The following is a 21,360-nucleotide window of genomic DNA, read 5'->3' as shown; positions in this document are numbered from 1 at the left end:
CTTTCTCTCTCCCACCACCTGAAAGCCTGGCAGTAAATAATTCAGAGGGAATGCTGTCATCTGCTGGTGTGCAGGTGAAGTGGCCTTATGGATACAAAGCAACAGCTCAGTAAATCAGAACATTAAAACAGGCCTGAGCAGTAACCGCAGGGCTGAATTTATGATGCTTCTTTTTCTTTCAAATCCATCCTCAAAGGCTTAAGGTCATTTTATCATTATTATGATGCTGTGTAGGCCTGTTATGAATTCTGGTCATGAGCATAATGTCGGCCTATAAACACACCAGATGGAAGGCAGGTTCTGATGCCTCTTCAACCAATTTTCAAGTTGAAATTATGTAAACTTTTTTTTTTTTGTTAACTTGTTTGGACACGTAAGAGCAAGCCAAACTGTCGCTCTCCTGTTTTTAGCTTTGTGAAGATGCATGTTTCCGATAATCCACTGGACTTTAAAATGGTTTATTTATCTTAAGAACTAAGAGAATTTCATTTCAAGCCACAAACGAACACTTAATCCTGTAGTTTATACAAAAACAAAACAAAACTCACAGACTTTGGATACATGTTTTTCACTGGACAGCTATGAAATGCAAGTCATCCTGATGGATAAGAGGATAAATGAACCAAAAGCTTCTTTTAAAGGAAAAACAGCTGTGTAAATGTTTTATTCTGTTCAAAGGATACTGTAGTAATTTAGTATTGCACTTCCATAAAGTCTGTGGGACTTGACAGATGAATGCTATGTGTGAGGTTTATTTGGATAAACATGTTTTGTTGAAGCTGTAGTGGAGACCGGGGATGTTGTAACACGTCGTCTCAGCACCTATAACTCACATGGCACCAAGTACCTTTATTTGTTGACAACAAACAGCATTTTTTTCAACTTCTCCGAGTAATATCACAGATAATAAATTGTTACCGTGGTTACCACCTGCCCCACTACCAGGGGGAAGTTATATCAATAAGAGTGACACCATCACACCACACCATCTCACCACAAATGATGCATCTAAATAAGTTTACTGTACGTGCATGTGCCAACACTTCACCATCTTCCTGTGGTTGACCACGATCAACAAGAAGTCCCCACTTTAAGAATGATCATAATCCACAACTATTGGTCGTTGTTGATACTTTTAACCAACTCAACGTCTCAGCTGAAAAAAAGGAGAAGGATACAGAAAGTGTGTTTAGTTGTAAAAGTGGTTTGAAGGGTCTTACAACCATCCCCACCTGTCAGCCTTTGTTTACCTCGCTGTGACAGCATGGTGGTTTGAAATGAGCAAAGATGAAATGCCTGAAGTTAAATAATTCTAACTTCTAACACTTTTATCTGTGAAACAAAATATAGACTTGGTCCAACCCCCCCCCCCCCAAAAAAAAACAACAAACAAACAAACAAACAAACAAAACAAAACAATGAAAACCAGTCTTTTGGCTGTAAAGACCTCTTCACACAACAATACAATTTCACAAGCAAGGTCAGGAAGGAAGTGGTCACGCATGAATTGATCACATGATTCAACAGTCCCTGTTAACAACCATCCCCGGTCTCCTGTGATCCCTGTGGTGACCAAACTGACTCCCAAATTCTGTGGAGTACTCTTTAAAAACCACACCATGAATCACAGTGTATCTATGTGCTGTAATGCAAGAAACTCCTCTAAAGTAAAAGAAAGTCGTATCACCTGCGTTTAGGTGTGTTTACCCCGCAGTGCCCCCCCCCCCCCCCCCCCCCCCAAGAAAAACCTCCCTCTAACAAGATAAACACACAAGGAGGGGGGGTTCTCTCTATTTTCTTCCCCAAGAGCTATTCTAACATGAGATGTTCATTCTGAGCAACTGCCTCATTGCACAGCTATTGCACAGCCAAAGACCATCCCAGCGGCATGACCGTGTCACTCAAAGCAGTGCCGGAGCTATGGGCATTTTTGCGGGCTAAAGTCATGTCATCTGAGACATTTAATTGGACCCGAGCCGCCACAGGGGGGACAGCGGACGGCATTCCTCCCCTGCCTGCGCCCTGTTGTGTTGCTCTGCGCCGCGTGGCTGCGAGGGTCCGGCCGGATAACGTGTCCATGTCCCCCGCGAAGTTGAGCTGCTGGAGTTCCTCTTGAGTGTTGCGGACGCCTTCACTGTGAAAACTTCAGAATACAGAACAATATAGTTGGAGTCTGAAGAAGGGAAGTGGAGGTCAGCTCCTGAGGAGAGGTACTTGTGCCATCTTTGGCTTTGGGATTTGCGCAGAGAGACGAGCTGCGCTTTTTTTTTTTTTCCCTGAAGAGACCTCAGCTGTGGTCCGACGGGGAGCAAACAACAATTTGGGACCGAGGACGTTGCCTACACTGCCACCTGATTTTAAACTTCATCAAACTGAATTTCCTGGGTCGTGTTCGTAGCTGCCTCAGGTAACAATGGCCTGCTGGCCCAGATCGGTCCTTTACAGCTTCCCAGTGCAAACTGGAGATAGTCCATTCTGCTCTCCATCATATTGTGGACTATATGCTTCCTATATGTTTACTAATATACTATTCCACTCACTAATACTGTGCTGTATTTTATTACAACACGTTTTGATCTGTGTGTACAGCATCCAAAATGGATCTTTAAACCATTTCTAAGAACTGAGACAGACATTCATAAAAAAGATATAGGCTTATGTAGTATTATGTGATGGTGTGGAAGGTCATCGATGTTTGCTGTGTGATACAGAGGGTTTACCAGGGTTAAAGGAGGCAAATGTTCTGATATAAAAAGCATGTACCTTCACTGGAAGGGGGCATGCAGACCTCAGAGCCAGTCTGTCAGAGCTCCCTAATTATTTAATCCCTCTGCAACTCTAAATGCATGATGAAACTGACCACTGGCTGTGTGTGTGTGTGTGTGTGTGTGTGTGTGGCTTCATACTTTCCTAGCTGTGGTTTAATCACATGCGTTATCAAAGGGGTCTGCAGACTTTCATTCTGGTGGATCACCTGCTGAGTTCATGATTTAGTTCCTCTTGCTGACTGAAATTGGAATTAAAAAAATCTTCCGCGCCAGATTGGACACCAAATAGAAATAGGGCTGAAACTGTAACTACCGATTAATTTTGATCAACCAATTAATTGATTGGTTTTAAAAATTCATAAAATAGTGAAAAAATGCCCTCCACAATTTCTCTGAACCTCTTCAAATTGCTCGTTCTGTCCAAGTTTAAAAGCCAGACGTCCATTTACAGGCATGTACAATGAGAGAAAGGCAGGAAATCATTATATTTCAGATGCTGGAAACTGTTGATTTGAATTATAAATCTCTTGGAATATTAATAGATTATTAAAACTGCTGCCCGTTTTCACTTGACCCACTAATCGTGCCATTATTACATCATCTCTCGTCTTTCATGAGATCCCTTTGATTGTGCTAACAGCTCTGTTTTGTGCCTGTGGCCTCGTGAAGGGATAAATGATCACCTCAACCAGACGAGTGTCTCCTGATAAATCTGAAGTTAGAATCGCCTTCAGCCTCGACGACACATCAGGTAAACACACACACAAACACACACACACACACACACACACACACACACACACACCTGTCTTGTATCTCAAATCATGGTAACATCTTATTTTGAGTGTAGTTGCACCTATTACTCAAGCGATCATTTAACACCTGACGAAGCCTGGAGCTCTACTCTCACTGCATTTCCAGTATGTGTGGAACACATGCACAACATTCCTCTTACCAAAACAGACCAGCCACAATCTGCCTGTAGCAGCCCCCCCCCCCCCCCCCCCCCGACCCCGTCTCCCACCACCCCATCACGCCCCACCACTTTAACTGCGTTCATTCTTCTATGCTGTAGCTGAGACAGGTGCTCCCTCTATTTCTGTAGGACCCGCATCATATTAAAAACAAACCACACACGCGTTGTCTGCAGCTGTGCACTTGCAAGACGCCACATGTATGCACCCTCACGGTCAGTTGCACCGTAGTTACTGTGACTTGGATTATTCTATTTTTTAGTCTTGAGTCAAAACATGCACAATCCACACTGTCTGTCCCTAAGTGTCCCCCCCCCCCCCCCCCCCCCCCCCCCCCACACACACACACACACACACACACACACATACTCATAGGACCCTACCTATGGAGCTAGGTGCTGTCTGTCAGGATGTTTTACTGCAGTGGGGCCAGGCACTGGGACGGCAGCTGCAGCTATGCAATGGCAGAGTCAGGTTTCTCCTCTAATACTAACAGTGTCCTGCTGCCTGATTCACTGTTCAGCTTTTAGAACACTGGCCTATATTTATAAGCAGTTAACACTTGCAGTCCTACTCCACCCATCCCTGACCCCCCCCCCCCCCCCCCCGTCTTTTTCTTAGGAAGTGAGATGAAGAGCTGCAGTAGAGACAGCACAATCACATTTGAGACTGAGCAGAGACGCACTGGACTCCTTATTTCATTTCTTACTCATTGCTGTTCTTTTATTCCCAGCTTTTTCTTCTCTACTTAACAACCTCAACCATCCATTTATGTGGATTCCAGTTAGTTTCACCTCGTTTTCCACTGATGTTTGATTTAGTTGTGGTCTGGTTCACTCAAGTTAAATCTTAAGCGACTGCACAGGATCCGCTTTAGTTGGCAACATGCTTGCATGCCTTATTTTAGTTTTAGCTGTAGCTCCAGACATGTTACGACCCTGAGCTCCAAAATCAAACTTTGGATATTCCCCAGGCGATCATGTTGTTGTCTCTTTGAACTCGTGCTTCTCAGCGGGGTGGGGGGTGGGGGTGCTGAGACCTGCGCAGCGTCTGGGGTTCATCCTCTAGGCCCTTCATGACTTAATGCCATGCATAGTTATAACCCCACGTTGTGTCAATCCTAAGCATGAGAACTGTATTTATTCCACATCATAATTGGCCCCTTGGCTGCAGGCTGATCCACTAATACTCCCGCTTTTAGAAGGTTGCATCATCCCAGGATTCTCCACATGTGTTCCACCTCCAGGGGGACATTACTGGCGAGTCAGAGGCTGGTGCAGACAACCTGTCTGTTTCTGTCTGTCTGTCTGGCTGTCTCTCTGTCTAAATCCCTCTCTGTCCATACATCTGGCCTGTCTGTTGTCTCTGTTTAGTCTGCCTGCTAGTCGTCCCTCTGTGTTCTTACCCTGCATGTCTGTCAGTGTGACAGCTCATTACTGCTGCTCAGCAAGAGGACGTGGCTCATTTATAAGTGTAGCACTGTGTTGCTACGTTGTTGTGTCATATAAGAGGCCCCTATAGTGTTTCATTTTGGGCCATTTTATTAGGCGGAGAAATGCATTAAAGGAACTGCCTGCAGAGGAAGTCACTTGGCTGTACATGAAGGACATAAGGATGTGAAAACATCTAAACTGAGAAGACATTATGCACTGTGTTGATTGACCAAATGAAGCTGAGATAACTTTTCAAACAGGATGGGAATGATATCCTACTTTTCAGGCAAACAGACATTAAGCGCGCTCCGAAAAAATCAACCTGCAGGGAAGCTGAAGCTTGTGCGTCGTCAATCACAGGGCTGAAGAGAAACCGTATTCATTAGAGAAAACACAGACTTCACATTGTCCTCCAACAGTGGCACTTACAAGGATAAATTCCAATGACCCAATGTTTTCAACGCAATCGCTGCATGCAGTCGCCTCGTGATTCTAACTTAAATTTGACAAAATATTCTATCTCACACAAGTGTCGAGTGTCTGCAGGCCGGTTATCATTGAGTGCTTAAATTAATGGAAATGAAAACTGTCTGGAGGAAAGGGAAAACAATCTAAAAGCCAGTGGTGGGAAGTACAGAAACTCAGAGCAACAACATTAACATGACCCTCACATGTTAATGCAAAATATAATAAGCTTTGGTACCACTCTGAACAGTAGCGTTCTATATGATAAGTCTTTTTATGATAATACTTTATGTATTGTTTATTGTGTTTTAATACGTCACAATATGTATAACAACATGTATTACAATATCATTGCACTGATTATTCATTGTTTTTAGCTCAAGATTTAATAAATGGCTCTCTAAATATTATTATTTTTAACAATAATCAGTTGTAGAATGTGAACAATGTGTTCTGTTTCAATAGATGTCAAAGATGTGGAGGACCTCGCTCAGACTTTCCCGGATCTTGAACAGCGATTACAGGTAAACAGAACAGACTGTTGCGTCACGTCACATCGCCCCCATCACATCGAATACACGACTCTGGCAGAGCAGCACAACAGAGGACAGGCAGAATACAGAAGAGAAGGCAATCAAAAAAAAAGAGAAGCTATTATCGTTTTGCATTTCATGTCTGACTCTGTTTTTGTGACTTGATGGTGTCTTTTTTTTTTCTTATGCTAATGCGTAGTCAAAAAGGCCAAATTAATTCACCCTTTTAAGCATACTTTTGATTTTGAATATTTTTGCTCACTAGTGTTATCATTATTGCTCTCTTCATGAAGCCCATTGTACAAACAAGCGAGCAAGCTCACCTCTGAATTCAAACCCACTTCCCCCAGAGAAATCTCTCTCTCTCTCTTTCTCTCTCTCTCTCTCTTTCTCTCTCTCTCTCTCTCTCTCTCTCTCTCTCTCTGGGAACCACTGACTGAAAAAAGAGGTGGAGAGAAAAAATAAAACTATAAATGAGTAGATCAAAGATTAACCTCAATTAACCTAAAACAAACAGTGGAGTAAACCTGACAAACAAAAGGCTGATGATGTAAAATCTGAGAGTGGATTTTGCTTTAAGCCCCTGTTCTGTTCAGGGCTGAACCTCTTAATAAGGAGAAGCTCAGGTTTAATTTATCCGGCCTGTGAATCAGTGTTTTCACTGTGTGCGCTCACGCTGCTATTAGTGTTGTCATTGAATTATCCTTCAACCAGTGCCAGTGCCAGGGTCATGTAAAGTGCATGTTGCTTAAGAGTATCAAATGAGAACAGTAGTAAGCCAGTGAATGATAGCTGCCATACACTGTACTATTACACTGTATAAAAAGAGGGTTAACACAAGATGGTGAGCGTGCCACTCGGACTCCTGCTGTCAAGGAGGAATAAAGCAATTGTAGAGATCATCATCATCAAGTGGTGTGGATATTAAGTCTTACTTCATATCCTCGAACACAGCAGTCTCGTGTTTTATCAGTCATATCTGCAGCTAGGTTCAGACCTGTGTGTGCCTCTCATGGTAGAGGTAGAGATGCCCTGCCGTGGATCAAAGTATGGGACAGAGGCGCCTGCGGGGCATTGTGGGAAAGGTTACACGGTCAGCCCTTTAGCAGCCTTTTAGCTTAAGTTATAATTAGAAACATTACCTTGGAAGAGGGAAATTATTCTGCAACAATTAGCTGATGGCTCAATCAGCAGAGAATGAATCACCAGCTATTTTGATAATCAATTCATTGTTTGAATCTTGTTGTTAAGCAAAAACTTTGGATTCAGATTTGCTGCTTTTCTCATTTGTGGACTGTTTCTCAGACAAAATCCATCTTTGAGGATGTCACCTCGGACCTTTCACGACTAAACGGTTGATCATTTAATGTAGGAAATACTCAAATACCTCATCACGAGGTTGATAATAATCATTAGTTGCATTGTTTTTAAGAGCGCTGTTCCAAAAATATCAAGTCCGGGTTTGTACATAGTGTTGATTGTGTTTTTGTATTTGCATTGCACAATAGCTTGAAAGGATCCTAAACCAGTGCTTCATCTCTCCGACCTCTCGCAGCCAGTGCCCCCCTGTGTGTCTCTGAGGGAGAGCGTTCAGGTTTACAAGGAACACTGCAGGATGGCGAGAGAGTTCCACCAGGTCAAACATGAGATCACCGCGCTTGAGGACCGCAAGTAAGCCTCAAAATGAATTACATCTATATCGTTTGTACTCACCCTTTTTGGTTGGAGTACAAATGAAAGACTTTGTAGTGTGATGTTGAAGCGTCAGACTCCTCATCAGAGGGTTTTGTGTCAAATCGAGGACCAGCAGAAAACACACACACAGGCTCATGTTCTGGTAGCTACTGGCAGGTCTATAGTGTCGGCCAGAGATGGCATGCAAGGAATCATAATTCAGTTATTCAATAATTAGATTTTTCAGATGCTTTAATGTCCATTGGTACACTATTAAATAAAACTGAGTCAAACCAAATGAGAATTAATCATAATAATTTATTGGAATAGAGGTGGGTGTTTGAAGGGTTAGGGCTTAAAGCTTTGCTAAAAATGCAAACACTTACAGGACTGCGAGGCATTTTGAATCAAATGTCCACCAGATGGCACATGTTAATAGCCTGTTTACAGCATAGAGCACATGACCGACAAGAGCGGTTCCCTCAACATGATATTGGAACAGCTGGTAATGTGTGACTTTCATTTCACATGTATTTGTTATCGTAATGACTTTTCAATTAGAGACAACATCAAGCGTCTACAGGGATGAGCGTGGTTGTGAAGGTGATGCTGCTGATTCTGGATCATATTTGGGGAAAATAGCGATGACTATAACTGCAGCAACTGTCAGGTGTATGTACCGTGTATGCTTGCACGTTATAACGCGCACACACACACACACACACACACAACACACACACACACACACACACACACACACACACAAACACACACACACAGCGCACACTGTCCCCTGTGTCCTCAGCAGCTGTGGGGAGTCTTAGCAGAGGGATTTTCAAGGCCTTTTGCTGTTACCCCACCACCACACCTACACAAACAAAAAGACACACACACACACACACACACACACACACACTCATACAACCTACACCACTGGGCTAAATAGAGAACAGCAGGCAGACTCTGATGGGCTGAGTGTAGCCTTGAGTTTAGATAAGAGTGTGATGAGTCAGACCTGTAGAAACTATTGGTTCTCTCTTTTCATGCTGACGCACGTTCCAAGATCCGCTCACACACACACATACACACACGCACACACACGCACACACACAAAGTCAGACACAAATTGAGACACAACTAAACACGCGTAAAAATCCAACAAACTGTGCTTTTACCCCGATATTCAAAACACAACATCATCATCGCACCACTGATTAATCACAACGTCGAGCACATTTCCATGGAAGGGTAAATGGTTCCATGTTTCCTGTTACTGGTCACCCACCATTTACAACAACTCAAGTGACACACTGAAAGTGTCGTTACTTCCTGTAATGTAGTGGGAAGATTACATACAGGTTCAGACATATGTAGTGATGTGATGCAAGAATGACAACAGGAACAACATTGGAACACACTGTTCAGGGATTTTCCAAAATTCACTCACTCTGCTTTTGGTCTTTTTAATTCCTTTCCAGTTTTTACAAAATCAGTCTTGTGATGCTGCTGAACTGAATCTTATTCCACCGATGTCACAAAAACAAAATTTATATACATAATATTACTGGTGCCATTATGCTACAAAGGGCCGACACAAGAAATAGCACCGTTGTTAAAACATGACTTTTCTTTTTTTCATTCATGTCCAGATTAGAAGTTTTGACTTTTTAACATTTTTTAAAAAACGTATAGTTTTGACAGATCTTTAAAAATGGTGGTAAACGGAAAAGGCAACTAACAACAACTTACACTAATGTGACAGTGTAAACCTTTTCCAATGAAATAAAAGTGTTGTGCACAATTTAGATGAGATTCTCTGCTGTCTGGAGAGATTTTTTTTTGGACTGAAAAAGATCTCTTCCTCTTTTACAGGCTGCCATTGTCAAGTAAACACGCACACACATGCAAACACACACACACACACACACACACACACAAACAAAATCGACTTTACACATGCATGTTTCAACTTGCTTCTAAAAAAGGTAAAAGCTTGAGACTATCTTTTGATGGGATCAGATCAGCTGTGACGCCCGTCAACATGTTGACGCCCCGACTGTTCAGTGCTCAGTATTCTTTTCTACATTATTACATGAGTTCTTACATCTTCAAACTTTTCTTTCATTTTCATCTCAACTACACACCTATAAAGTTTTGTGACAGTATCTTGCACGGTTGTGACGCTAGCCAACCAGACAGACAGACAGAGCGACAGACAGACAGACAGACAGACAGACAGACAGACAGACAGGCAGACAGGCAGGCAGGCAGACAGACAGACAGACAGACAGACAGACAGACAGATAAACCTGGCAAAGTACTCAGAACCACTTCTCTGGTAGTTCCCGCTGCAGTATGTCTCTCCAGGACCACTTTTCCCCATGATGACACACACAGAAACATTTTTGCCTGCAGTTGGAAACTTGTGGCTAAAAATCTGCACTTAATTACAGTTGAAAACAATTATGTTGTATACCCGCCCCCGTCTTTGTGTTTTGTATCCAAAAATGGAACTACGGTTACGCTCACCAATTCAGAGGGAATTCCTGGTCTTGGATTATATGGAGATAAAAGACTGAAAAGATACGTACATATGTCCTAGTTATGTCTTCGTTTTCTTACTTGGGGGTCTGAAGAGAAGAAGATTTAAACTCAGTAGTCTATTGTCTGCAGTTCCATTATACATCTAATGAATTGTGTTGTCATGACTGTCCAGCTTGGACTCTATACACTGTTTAAACATGGACTCTCTATATAAATATATCGTGTTAGGCACCATATTAATTGTGATTTTTCACTAAAAGTGCATTGTAACTCCTATTAAAACACAAATTGGTTTGATAAATGTATTAATATGCTTGTGTGTATATACACGCAAACACACACGCGCACACACAGAGATTCAGACACTCTCAGGTGTGAGGCCATTACACATGTTGTACACACACATGTGCGCACACTCATGCTTATACAGCCCCTCAAAGTCCAAAGGCTGGTCTCTGTTTGCCAGATAAAGTCAGGTCACTCTGCCTAAACCAGTGCCAGAGTCATTCAGTTCAACTGGTTTTATTGGGAGAGATAGAAGGATGAGTTTGGAAAGAAAGAATTGTTAGTCGTCAGTCATGTCCAGCCCATGTATGGGAACTTAAGCAGCAGAAATAATGTTTGACAGAAATAAACAAAACTTCCTACAACATTATAAAATCTACCAGAAAAAATGCTTTCCCTTCCTGAAACACAACTCAAGTTTTATAATCCTCCATACAGAAGAGCTCAACAGACATAAAGAATATTTTACTAGAAAGTATGGCCCTTAAATTCATCATAATAAGCAATAAAACAACCTTTTTCTTCTCATGGAGGCCATTAAACCTGCCTTATAGCGTATAATGGTAATGTGCTTGAAAACGACTACACACAGAGACCTTTGATCTTTGGAGAAATTCTGCTGCTCATAAGGTAGCTGTACAACATGCTTATAATTTAAATGTGTACTAAAAATCAACAGATCATCATGAGCATCATGAATGTTAAACTGTGTTTCATTAGCTTTGTTGCCCAACTCAGGATTCGTTTTTCTTCTCAGCTCAGGCCCTTCCTGTAAGTTCGTATTGTTTCCATGGTAATTTAGGTCCCCTTGGTTTCCTCCCACAGTCTAGAAACAAGACAGCTGCAGACTCTTAATTTCCTCATATGTATGAATGTATGTGATCGTCTGCATTTTGGGAGTTTCCCTGCCTCCAGCCAAGTGCATTCTGGGACAGTCTCCAGCTTTTCACAGCAACTGAAAAAGAGAAAGTGGGAAGAGACAGAAAATGAACAAATATATTGACAGTCAAGTAATTGTAGATTCTTGAGAAATGCTATTTTGTTGAGTTTTCTTTTCTTCTGCACCTGCTCCTAAGATTTCGAAAATCTCACTTGTCCATGTAGGCGTAAGTTGCTGGCAGAGCTGGTAGAGGATGAGAAGGTTGCCATGGAGATTGCCCGCCTGGAGGAGGAGTTTCGGCGTCTGACAGAGGAGAACCGCAACTTGGTGACTGTCCACAACGAGCGCGCTCAGCAGCTCGAGAGGCTCTGCCTGACCAATCGAACGAGGCAGGACTCCTCGTGACCTCTGACCTCCGCAGAACCTGAGACCTCCAGACATCCAGCTGACACCAGGCCAGGAAAAGAAAATACCAAGCAGGAATGAAGGCTCAGCTTTAGTGCTCAGTCTGCACAACTACATCCTGTGAATCAGCTAATTACACAGAAAAGAAGCCGTGTTTGTTCACGTCTGAGTCATTTTGTTTGTTCATCAGTGTGAAGTTGTGATAGTGATTCTACCAGGCCTTGACACAAGGGCATTTTTCTGCGTCCCATTTTGTGATGATGTGATGTTGCAGAACCTTTGCTGGTCACTATAGCAATAACCACACAGTAAATGTTCATACAGTGTCAGCTGCTGTGAATGTGACCAGATATTCTGATATCCGTCTCAGGTCCTGTGGAGACTCTGAGGTCTGTGGAGGGAGCCAAAGGTGGTATGATGTGGTCCAAATCTCGTATTTTGAAGAGTGTTTCCCCTCTCTCTCTCTCTCTCTCCTTCTCTCTCTCTCCCCCTCTCTCCTCCCCAATACCTGTCATGTTCCTCTTATGGTAAAACAGAAATGAGATGAGTGTTGGGCGCAGTGGTAGGGAATGGGGAATCATAGCCATTTGTGCGGAACAGCAAATGAACAAGGGGTGATCACCCATTTCTCAATAAGTGTGTGCTGCGGCACAACACTGTAGTAAGAGTTGTACATTTTTTTTTTTTTTGATGTAGCGTGTCTCACTCAACTGTAGAAGGGGAAGCATACAACAGGATAAACTTGTCACTTATCATCTTCGTCTAATAATAAAATGCATTTTATTTTAACACCAGCATCAGTTCCTTACTGTAGTTTCATTTCTCCAGGCCGGTGCTGTGTCGTGTGTGCCGTGTGCGTTTTGACCATATTGAGTCGCTTACATGGAAAAAGGAACTAGATTGTTTTGTTTTTTTTGTTTGTTTTTTTTTCTTTTTTTTTTTCATGAGGAGATTAGCTCATTCTGGAATTATGAAACAGTCACCTGATTGGCCAGCTTGAGTCTGGCTTCCCTCTTCCTCCTTGAAAACATGTGACACAGGCAACAGGGCTTTGTAAGGATGATTATTCCACTCTGTTGTATTTTACTGTTGCCCGGTAGCTTTTCTTTATTCTTTATACAAAAACTCACTTTCTGTCAGTATTAATGTGCCTCTGTTGTCAGATATTTGTGACCTGACACCTTAAAAACAAGAAAAAACTCAAACCTATAGGGCACAAATATTCAATTAGATTAGTTGCTTTTGGGTTTACAGCTGTTAACCTATTGTGCCTCTGCTGGCAGGGCATGCTCTCTCTCTCTCTCTCTCTCTCTCTCTCTCTCTCTCTCTCTCACTCTCTCTCTCTCACTCTCAGACACCCACACACACACACACACACACACACACACACACAACAAGGAACTTGACCTGAGCTCACAGACAGATTTGCTGCTACCTGGAAATACAACAAGATATGAAACGACAGGGATCCTATTGAGAAACATTAAGCTTTAGATTTACACAATAGCCTCCCTCTCTTCGCAACAGGTCAGTTTCATTTGTTTTTAACACTCTTGTATTTACGCCACTTGTTCTCAAAACACCCTGTTTCTGTAGTCAGTTGAGTAATTCCACGCTAATCTAAAATCTAAAGACATTGACAATAGACAAGAACCTGTTTAAACACTGCCTTAATATTCCCGACCTTCACCATAATCTCTGAATGGTGTCTGGGGGTAAATCTGTAAAGGGATTTTTCTGGGAAGAGCTTGTTAGTTTACCAGACTGATCCAAGGGTGGGATTGGTATGGTCGGGAAAACTGCTTGCTCATCCTTTATCAGCAGGAGTGCATGAGTCAGCGCTTGCTCTGTTACACCCAGCGCTGTTGCAATACACATAGACACACACACAAACACACATACACACATACACACACTCTCCCTCAATGTCTCCCTCCCTCTCACATACTCACACACAGGCCATATGACTGAGTCAAGCTCAGTTTTTAGTTTGTAACCGAGTTGAGATAAGGCTTTCTGGGAAGCGCAGCCTGGTTGGACGGCATTCCATTTAGAAATAACCATGTGTGCTCAACAGCTGGGACTTTCTGTACCACTCTAAGAAACTTGGATATATAAAGTCAGCTGTGTAAGGTAGGCATGTTTTTGTTGTCATTTTTATGTATAACTTTTTAAGTATATATCCTGATACAGGGGAAGTGGTTAACTATACGATTGTGTGTGTGTGTATATGTGTGTGTGTGTGTTTGTGTGTACATATAGATGTCCCTGATGGCCATGTCTGCTCCCCGGTCGTCTGTGTTTACATTTGAGTCGTCAGTGCATTCCTCCCATGTGCTGTGCTGCCTGGACGACCAGCGTCGCCGGGACATGTTGTGTGATGTTACAGTGGTGGTGGAGGGGCAGAGTTTCAGAGCCCACCGCTCTGTACTCGCTTCCTGTAGTGAGTACTTCACGCACAGGATCTCCCCCCTCACGCAGCACGGAGCGGTCATCACTCTGCCACAAGAGGTGAGATGTCACCTCATGATGCCACAGTAGATACAACACAAGCAGTGCCACCTGTCAACAATAAATCTGTGTCAAAGTGAAGTCACTATGAGGTCTATAATCAAGGGTACACGAGGTGACTGTATTAGATTAATTTCATTTAATTGTCACCTAGAAAACACATGATTAGTGCCTGAAGTTTCCCTCTGAAGGATAGTGGATAACCCAGATTGTAATGTACCACTTACTTAAGGTTTATCAACATTAAAATCTTTCTGGTCCTTAGTGGTTTCAATTCTGCTCCCAGTAGATTATATAAGGTATATAATATATGTAATGGGCTTCAAAAGAAACCATATCAGCATTTTGAATGTTCCTGTTGGTTAACCGTACTAATGAGACTGTTTTAATTATTTTTTTCCCTGATATTCAAGAGGTACTGTGGTTAGTTAGCATAACTCATAGAAGAAGATTATCCTGAAAATGCATTCATAAGAATTCTAAATGTGAGAAAAGCCACAGGAACTAGATATTTCCGTCACATGTATTGTTGCTGAGCAACAACCATGGGTTTTATTTCCTTAAACATTTGTAATCAGAGTAGTTCTAGTTTCTCAACTGGGTCTACAGTGTTGTATGCTGGATTATATGACTGAAAATCTTATAAAAACACCTGCTGTGATCCTTAAGAGTGAATCAAGTCAATTGAATATAAAAAGTGCTCATTTCTGTAATTTGTCCTCTCTCACAGGTGACTGTTGCTGGCTTTGAACCCTTGCTGAAGTTTGCCTACACATCCAAACTCCTCTTTGGGAAAGACGATGTCTTAGAAATACGTAACTCAGCTTCCTTTCTTGGTTTCAGAGACCTAGACGAGGCATGCTTTGATTTTCTCCTCCCTAAGTTCTTCTCCAGCAGCAATGGCGCTGTCCCTTTTCCTAGAAACACCTGTTGTAAGAAGAAATGCAAGAGGCAGTTATCGAAGGAGGACTGTGGCATAGACTCTGACGATATGCCGTTGGATGAGAAAGAAGTAAAACCAGTTGCTGACTCACCATCTCGGCAGGAAGTGGCTTCACTCTGCAAGAAATCAGTGAACAGCAAAATGGGAAGTCAGAATAGTACAGGCACGTTAACACCTGCAGCTGAAGGGGCAAATGATAATTTTATGCAGTGCCCAAAGTACCGCAAGTTCCAGCTGGCTTGTGGGAAGGAAACTTGTGCCACAGAGAAAAGTCAGAACAATGTAGTAACCGTTATCAGGGATGACTGCCACCTACCCAGCTCACCCTGCAGTAAGAATGAAACTGGACAAACACATCCCACCAGACAGAGCAGAGGCGGAGCTGATGAGCTGTGGAAAACTGATATACAGGACAAGAAGACAGAAGATGGCGTAAGCAGGGGGGAGGCTCATATGATTAAGAAAGACACAAATGAAAGAGAGGGAAAATGGGATGAGAAGGAAAGAAAGAGTGATGTTATGAAGATGGAGGAGGAGATGGAGCACACCGATGGAGTCAGCTCTTCCTGTGTCAAAGCAATCTCCATAGGGCAAAGCGCAGTGCCGGGTGAGAGGTCACCAAGGTTAATATTGCACCATTGCCCTCTGAGGGCCCTAGCTGAGGGCCCTGCAATCACTAGGTCACTGGGGCAGGAGAGGTTTGTCATGGACATTAAAGAGGACAAGAAACCACGGGACTCTTGTGTAATAGAGACAGTGTCTGTTCATCACAAGGCAGAGGAACAGGTAGAAGCTGAGGGGAGGAGGGCAGATAATGCCTGGGAAGAAAGAGGAGGCAGCATGGAAAGAGCGAACCTGCCGGTGAATAATGCTAGAGAGGGGGGCACCATGGAAAGGGAGGTGGCTGAACACCTGGCCAAACCTGACATGGCTTCGTCTCGGCTGAACTTCCAGGACCCTGATGCAGGAAGTTCCTCCGATACAGGGAGTGGACTGATGCAGGCCGCGTCTTTAGAGTGGCTGAAGCTTCAAGTCAACCTCAGCTCCAGCAGCGCTGCCAGCTGCCCTTTTTTCCAGGATTTGGACCAAAGCAAATGTTTATGGAAGGGAGCGGGGCTGTCTGAGTGCGAGGGGGCGTCTCACTCAGGCGTGTCATCCCTAAACTCGGGGGAAGATGGAGACTCAGAGACAGAAACAGAAGGAGACAGCGAGTCCTCCACAAGAGAGAGGGCCAGACAGGTGAGCAGTCAAACTATGAATGAAGCCTCCTCTGTTCTCTTTTATATGTGTCTTCCTGCCGCCTCACTGTGTCAACAAGCATCAGCAAACTCACCTCACTTGTAGGTTACTTCGCTATGTTTGCTCTAGATAAGAGTTTTCGGTACATTATATCAGATGCAAATGAGTGTTTGCATTCATCTAACAGAAAGTAGAATCGCTAAAGTGCCGGTTAATTATTCACCAAGTATAGCTGGTGTGTGTGCGTGTGCGTGTGTGTGTGTGTGTGTGTGTGTGTGTGTGTGTGTGTGTGTGTGTGTGTGTGTGTGTGTGTGTGCATGCGTGGGTGCCGTGTTCATGAGCGTGTGTCTTGCTAATTGGTCCAGAGTCCAACTCAGCTGAATTCGACACCTCAGCCTGTTGAGTTAGCAGCGACCACACAAACAACAGGTTTGAGGAATCTCTCACGTCACTGTCCGTGTTACTGACTGTGTGGATGTTCCTGACGCAGTGCAGAAAAAGTTAAGGTCATTTCAGACAAACACACACAAAAAAAAGCTTTTATTTACACTAGATAAAGACACTGTATGATTTATACAGCTACAATAAACGGGTGAGTGTACATTTCCTGTAACACATTAGCAGCAGCAATAACCCAGCACCCGACCTCTGCTTTTTAAAAGTTAACTCGTATTTACAGTTAATTATTAACAGTTTGATAAATATATAACTATCTGCGCTCCATATCCATTTTGTCCATATGCAGCGAAGCTCGACACACGTTTCATCATTAAATATTATATATAAATATATAATAACTTATTTGAATTTTAATGTTAATTATAATTTTTAAGTGCATGTGGACCACATGGCTGACAATGATGATTTGATGCTTTGTGTGTTTCTTATGTTGTTATGACAAATCAACCCTTTCTCCATACGTCTGCAGCTCTATAGCAGGTGTATGTGTGGGGCCCTGTACTTTCAGGTCGTCTGATGTGATGTGATTCAACAAAACATGCACTTTCATTTGTCTAGACCAGTTTGTAACATATGCAGTCACACTAGCATCCGTGGCATGACATGACTAGCACTGATTTTGGCTCTGTCTCCCTCACTGATGTAGATGCTCTCACTGTCACAGAATCTGTTTGCGTACCTTTTAACCATTTCCCCTCTTTGTGCAGGTGCAGTTGCCTTTCTCTGTAGACTGGATTGTGGATCTGAGCAGGAACGACTTCCAGCAGCTGCTGAAGCAACAGGAGTTCACACGTGAACAGCTGGAGTTTGTTCATGACATGAGGCGTCGCAGCAAAAACCGCCTCGCCGCGCAGCGCTGCCGCAAGAGGAAGCTAGACTGCATATACAACCTGCAGTGTGAAATCAATAAACTGGTAAAAACCATGCTTTTATTTTCAATCAGTAAATTCTTATTAAGCCACTTCTTGTTTACAGACATGCTCATAAGATTGTGTGCACTGCATTGTGTATGTCATAGAAGACAGAGAGGGAGAAACTAATCGTGGAGAAGAGCCAGCTGAGCCAGCTGAAGCTGAAAACGTGTCACAGTGTCACTGCCTTATGCCAAAGGGTCTGCAACGAAGCCAACCTGCAGCCAGAGCAGCTCCAGGTGTTAGCCAAGTACACCTCCCCTGACTGCCCCCTGGCCTCATTCTTTCCCCACATAGACGCTGTCCTCTCACAGCGAGGGTTGCCAGTCCGGCCCCCGACCTCACTCTCAGCCTGTTCTGATAAGTACACGACGTCTCAGGAGGTGTCATCCAGCTCCAGCAGGAACACAGTCACAGGAGATGGTCAGCCTTCGCTTTAGATACACATCCAGCTCACACACTCAAAGTTTTTGACTCATAAGATGGTGGAGCCTGAGGTCGTCCAGGGTTCCCACCTTGCATGTCCATACATGGACTGTGGAGTAAAGAAAGGAATCACAATCCTTGTTATCATAATATGACAGTTCCTTTATAATGACAAGGCCACACAAGTTTTAATAAACTCATGGGCTACTACCTTACTGATTTAAACTCTTAGACTTATACTGAGAGGTCAGAAATGCATTCCAGGTGTCCAAAACCAATCAACCAATCACAAGTCTTTGATGACCTTCTGTAAGCGAATGTTTCCAGCATTGCAAATTGCTTATTACAGTGTGTTTTCTGGTAAAAGGTACCTGCTTACAAATCAACACAGCCAAGGTGCACATTGAGAATGTGAAGATTTTAGCACTGAAACAATCACAGCTTTAAGCATAAATCAGTAGGAACAATCGTCTGTGTATTTCAAATATGCTTCAATGCTTGATTACCTCAGGATGACTATAATTTCATCCTTAAATACATATATATAGTATATATATGTACTTTCATTGTTTTGAAACTAATTTTTATACAGTTTGATACAATATCTCAGGTGTTAAGAGGAAAATTCAGCACACATTGCACGCAGTGTTGGTTCTGCCCTCGCTATGCAGAGTGCAACACACCACAGCATTTTGCACCAAAACCAGGCAACTCGGCAAAGAGACTTGACGCAATGTGTGCAATGTTTACCTTCTGGTCACATGTCTGGCGCTCATATTTCAGGCCCAGTCATTGTGGTCGCTTCTCCTCAGCTGACCACAGTGACACAGCTTCTTCTGGGCTGCACAACAACTCTCACGCTTCGCTTTGACTTTTGACAAAAACAGACCTCACAAATTTCATTAGTGTCTAAAGAAACTGCTTCTCATCAGTTTTTTTTTATTACTTTTAGGTGGAAGGCTGTCTCACACTGTGTAATCATTATCTAAATGACTGGCAAGGATCAAGTTGACAATGTAGCAGCAAACCATTGGTGAATGCAGCAGATTTATGTTTATATTTTGTGTCTCCTATCAACAGCACAATTATACAGTATATATTCTATTTTTTTTTTGTGCATCCCATTCATTACTCCATTTTCTGTAGCTTACCCCCTGCTGATAGTAGATCTTTGACACTTTCTTCGAGACTTCCTGAAAATCAACTTCCACTGTATTTTATGTGCATATATTTATAGACTTATTCTCTGCATAATAATCGTCACAGTGCAGCTGGTCTTCAAAATGATTTGATTAAATATAAAAACGAATAATACAGAAATCAGATATACATTGATTCTATGAGAAAATGTTGAGTACTATTTCAGGATAGTAGGTTTTAATGATGGTTGACATAAGACATAAAACATTTTTTTCTCACACCAGACTGACTGCAAACATGCATGTTAACGCTGGTGCTTATTGCCCTCTAGTGGCAGTGCATTTACAGTTAATAGACTGAGATCTGTATAGATGTATACAACAGTATATGCTACACAAATTCCTTTGTTTTTAGTGCAAAAAAATGACTGTATCTTTTTTTTTTTAAAGAAAAAGTGAGACATTAAAACTGAACAAAAACTGCTCCAAACAGTAAAAGATGTTTGTTTTCATCCTCCTCCATTTATGAAGATGACTGTCAGTGCAGTGCAGTATTATTGAAACAGCATCGGTACGGTTAATGAGATGTAAAATCCGTCAGTGTTCAGAGTGAGTGATGAATAGCTGAGCTCACAAAGGTCTTCAGAGGACCTGGACAGATATATTAATGATTTAATACCCCACTTTTAGTCTTTCATGTTTCTCCCTCCTGAATCTCAGTCACTCTCTCTCTCCCACCTCCTCTCACCTCTGTTACTTTTAATTTACTTTCAGGGTTTTCTTTCTTTTCACTCTCTCTCCACTTCACTCCTCCTCCCTCTCTCTCTCTCTCTCTATCTCTCTCTCTCTCTCTCTGGGGGCTATTTTAATTAGCAGAGACTGTTATTTCATCTCTCAATTTTCTTTTATGTGAGCAAACATAGTGTAATACTCCTCGGATGATTACATAGCAGTACAAAGATCTGTAAATCACAATAATGTTGACCATTCTCGCTGGCTAGTCACGGCCTTATCATAAAGAGAGAATTAAAGGAGGATCTGGTGGTGGTGGTGGGAGGGGGTGGGAGAGGGTGGCAAAGGTCAAGCAGGTTAATATGATCTAATAGATTTTGGCACTAATGAGTGGGAACCAAGAGCCACTGAGGAGCAAGGACTAAGAGATGAGAAAGTCGCCCTGATGGATGAGGTAATTTTCTTGGGAAAACATGTCTCGGTGTTCACACGCTGCGATTACGTTTCAGGTCCAGTCATTCTCAAGTGCTTTCACTTTAGCGTGTGTACGTGTTCCTGCATGTACACCCAGCAGTGTTTATCTCTGAGGTATTGTGGGAAAGTATGAACAAGTACTAGTAATATGTCACCATTTTAGGCCATAAAAGTTGAGTCAGTATAATTCAAAAGTTAGCAAATGAATAGAGTTGTTTTTAATAAATCAGCGGTCATAACTTATATCTGTGAATTTTGAAGTGGGTCAAACGCCTGCAGTGTGACTAATTTGACAACAGATGGCACCACACGAGCGATTTACTGCTGGTGAGAACAGGGAGAAAGACACTCGGTCAAATCAGATCAAGTCTCGTCTGTCATCTAAGTTCTTGTTGCAGAATTATGTAAGTCGCCTGTTGGTCTCCATGTGATTAAGCCGGCTGGATGTGCTCTGATCTAATAAGAGAGTTATCGGCTTTAATCCGTCTGGAAAACATTTCCAAGGCACTTCAGCACGACGACCCCTCTGCTTGTGTTTACCTGCAGGCACTCCTGACGAGCTGTC

At 42.6% G+C, this 21,360-nt stretch overlaps 2 protein-coding genes across 3 annotated transcripts; both read left to right on the top strand.

Annotated features, from left to right (window-relative positions):
• Window positions 1-1,854: 1,854 nt before the first annotated feature.
• Window positions 1,855-12,758, top strand: map3k7cl (map3k7 C-terminal like). Of its 2 annotated transcripts, none has more exons than XM_056397679.1 (5): window positions 1,855-2,407; window positions 3,409-3,519; window positions 6,106-6,164; window positions 7,729-7,844; window positions 11,781-12,758. In XM_056397679.1, exons 2-5 carry the CDS (start codon window positions 3,444-3,446, stop codon window positions 11,959-11,961), a joined length of 432 nt encoding a protein of 143 aa, XP_056253654.1. In that variant the 5' UTR covers window positions 1,855-2,407; window positions 3,409-3,443; the 3' UTR covers window positions 11,962-12,758. The 2 variants fall into 2 exon arrangements, with proteins under 2 accessions (XP_056253654.1, XP_056253653.1); XM_056397678.1 differs by having other exon boundaries at window positions 1,856-2,407; window positions 3,438-3,519.
• A 608-nt stretch (window positions 12,759-13,366) lies between these two features.
• Window positions 13,367-20,072, top strand: LOC130182621 (transcription regulator protein BACH1-like). The gene is made up of 6 exons (XM_056397676.1): window positions 13,367-13,488; window positions 14,039-14,094; window positions 14,224-14,472; window positions 15,203-16,654; window positions 17,821-18,027; window positions 18,132-20,072. The coding sequence occupies exons 3-6, from the start codon at window positions 14,224-14,226 to the stop codon at window positions 18,462-18,464; spliced, it is 2,241 nt and encodes a 746-aa protein (XP_056253651.1). The 5' UTR covers window positions 13,367-13,488; window positions 14,039-14,094; the 3' UTR covers window positions 18,465-20,072.
• The last annotated feature ends 1,288 nt before the right edge of the window (window positions 20,073-21,360 follow it).

This window comes from Seriola aureovittata, chromosome 15 (genome assembly GCF_021018895.1).
Source record: "Seriola aureovittata isolate HTS-2021-v1 ecotype China chromosome 15, ASM2101889v1, whole genome shotgun sequence".
Taxonomy (NCBI): Eukaryota; Metazoa; Chordata; class Actinopteri; order Carangiformes; family Carangidae; genus Seriola; species Seriola aureovittata.
Note: the sequence above shows the minus strand (reverse complement) of the source record. Positions and strands in the feature narration are given on the sequence as shown.

Excerpts from the sequence above, each read along its gene's own strand:
- map3k7cl (XM_056397679.1), top strand. The coding sequence starts at position 3,444 with ATGATCACCTCAACCAGACGAGTGTCTCCTGATAAATCTGAAGTTAGA. Across the intron at positions 3,520-6,105 it reads CAGCCTCGACGACACATCAG|ATGTCAAAGATGTGGAGGAC; the intron begins GTAAACACACAC and ends CTGTTTCAATAG. Across the intron at positions 7,845-11,780 it reads ACCGCGCTTGAGGACCGCAA|GCGTAAGTTGCTGGCAGAGC; the intron begins GTAAGCCTCAAA and ends TTGTCCATGTAG.
- LOC130182621 (XM_056397676.1), top strand. The coding sequence starts at position 14,224 with ATGTCCCTGATGGCCATGTCTGCTCCCCGGTCGTCTGTGTTTACATTT. Across the intron at positions 14,473-15,202 it reads TCATCACTCTGCCACAAGAG|GTGACTGTTGCTGGCTTTGA; the intron begins GTGAGATGTCAC and ends CCTCTCTCACAG. Across the intron at positions 16,655-17,820 it reads CAAGAGAGAGGGCCAGACAG|GTGCAGTTGCCTTTCTCTGT; the intron begins GTGAGCAGTCAA and ends CTCTTTGTGCAG.